Genomic DNA, 711 nt, shown 5'->3' with positions numbered 1-711 from the left:
GGAAGAACCAGAGCTCAACGTTTGCGTACCTTGTTATTGATAAACCATAGCCGTGAAATAGATAGGTATTTCTCTTATTTTATTAACATGTTGGATTATGATTATGATATGAAACAGATGTTTTTAATGTTAATGATTAATCGTTCTTCCAGATTTATCATAGATGTCTTGCCTACTGGATCAAATAGCTGCTATTGGGAACACCACAGACGTTGTGCAATGGCTTTGTCCACATCTAACCCCAAGTGGCTCTCAAGGCTCTCCCTCTATAGGGTCAACCTCTTCTCAGCTGACGGGTATTTAGGGTTATGTTTTGCAAGTGCTCGATATGAATATAGATTGAAAGAAATTAAAAGAGAAAGGGAATAGAAATTACGCTTTAGAATTCAAATAAGAAGCTCTCGACACTAGTTTGTATGTATTCCTCGGAAACACCCGAGCATCGGTAGCTGAACATTGGTCTCTGCGAACAGCATCGGAGTGGAACGAGGAATGGGAAGACTGGGGAGACATGGACCCAGGCGGAGGAACTAAGCCCGAGGGAGGAGACAACAGCACAGCCACGCATTCGTCCTCTTCCCCACAGCCAGAGACGTCATGGCTAGCGGAGTGTTACATCGCAGCCTCTCCTACTTCGGACCTTATGGCACTTGGCTTCAAGAATCGATTAGCGATATTGTCACGTGAGTTGAGGCATTAAGGAAGTTAAAC

The 711-nt window shown here is 43.7% G+C and overlaps 1 protein-coding gene across 1 annotated transcript in view; it reads left to right on the top strand.

Annotated features, from left to right (window-relative positions):
• LOC119592217 (rab3 GTPase-activating protein non-catalytic subunit-like) overlaps nt 1-711 on the top strand; it is a gene marked incomplete at its 3' end in the record, with an annotated part of 43,875 nt that overhangs the window by 29,912 nt on the left and 13,252 nt on the right. Inside the window, 2 exon segments of the mRNA XM_037941049.1 lie at nt 153-296; nt 474-683. Coding sequence (XP_037796977.1) covers nt 164-296; nt 474-683 — 343 coding nt within the window.

Source organism: Penaeus monodon, chromosome 29 (genome assembly GCF_015228065.2).
Source record: "Penaeus monodon isolate SGIC_2016 chromosome 29, NSTDA_Pmon_1, whole genome shotgun sequence".
Taxonomy (NCBI): domain Eukaryota; kingdom Metazoa; phylum Arthropoda; class Malacostraca; order Decapoda; family Penaeidae; genus Penaeus; species Penaeus monodon.
This window is presented reverse-complemented; position numbering and strand designations above follow the sequence as displayed.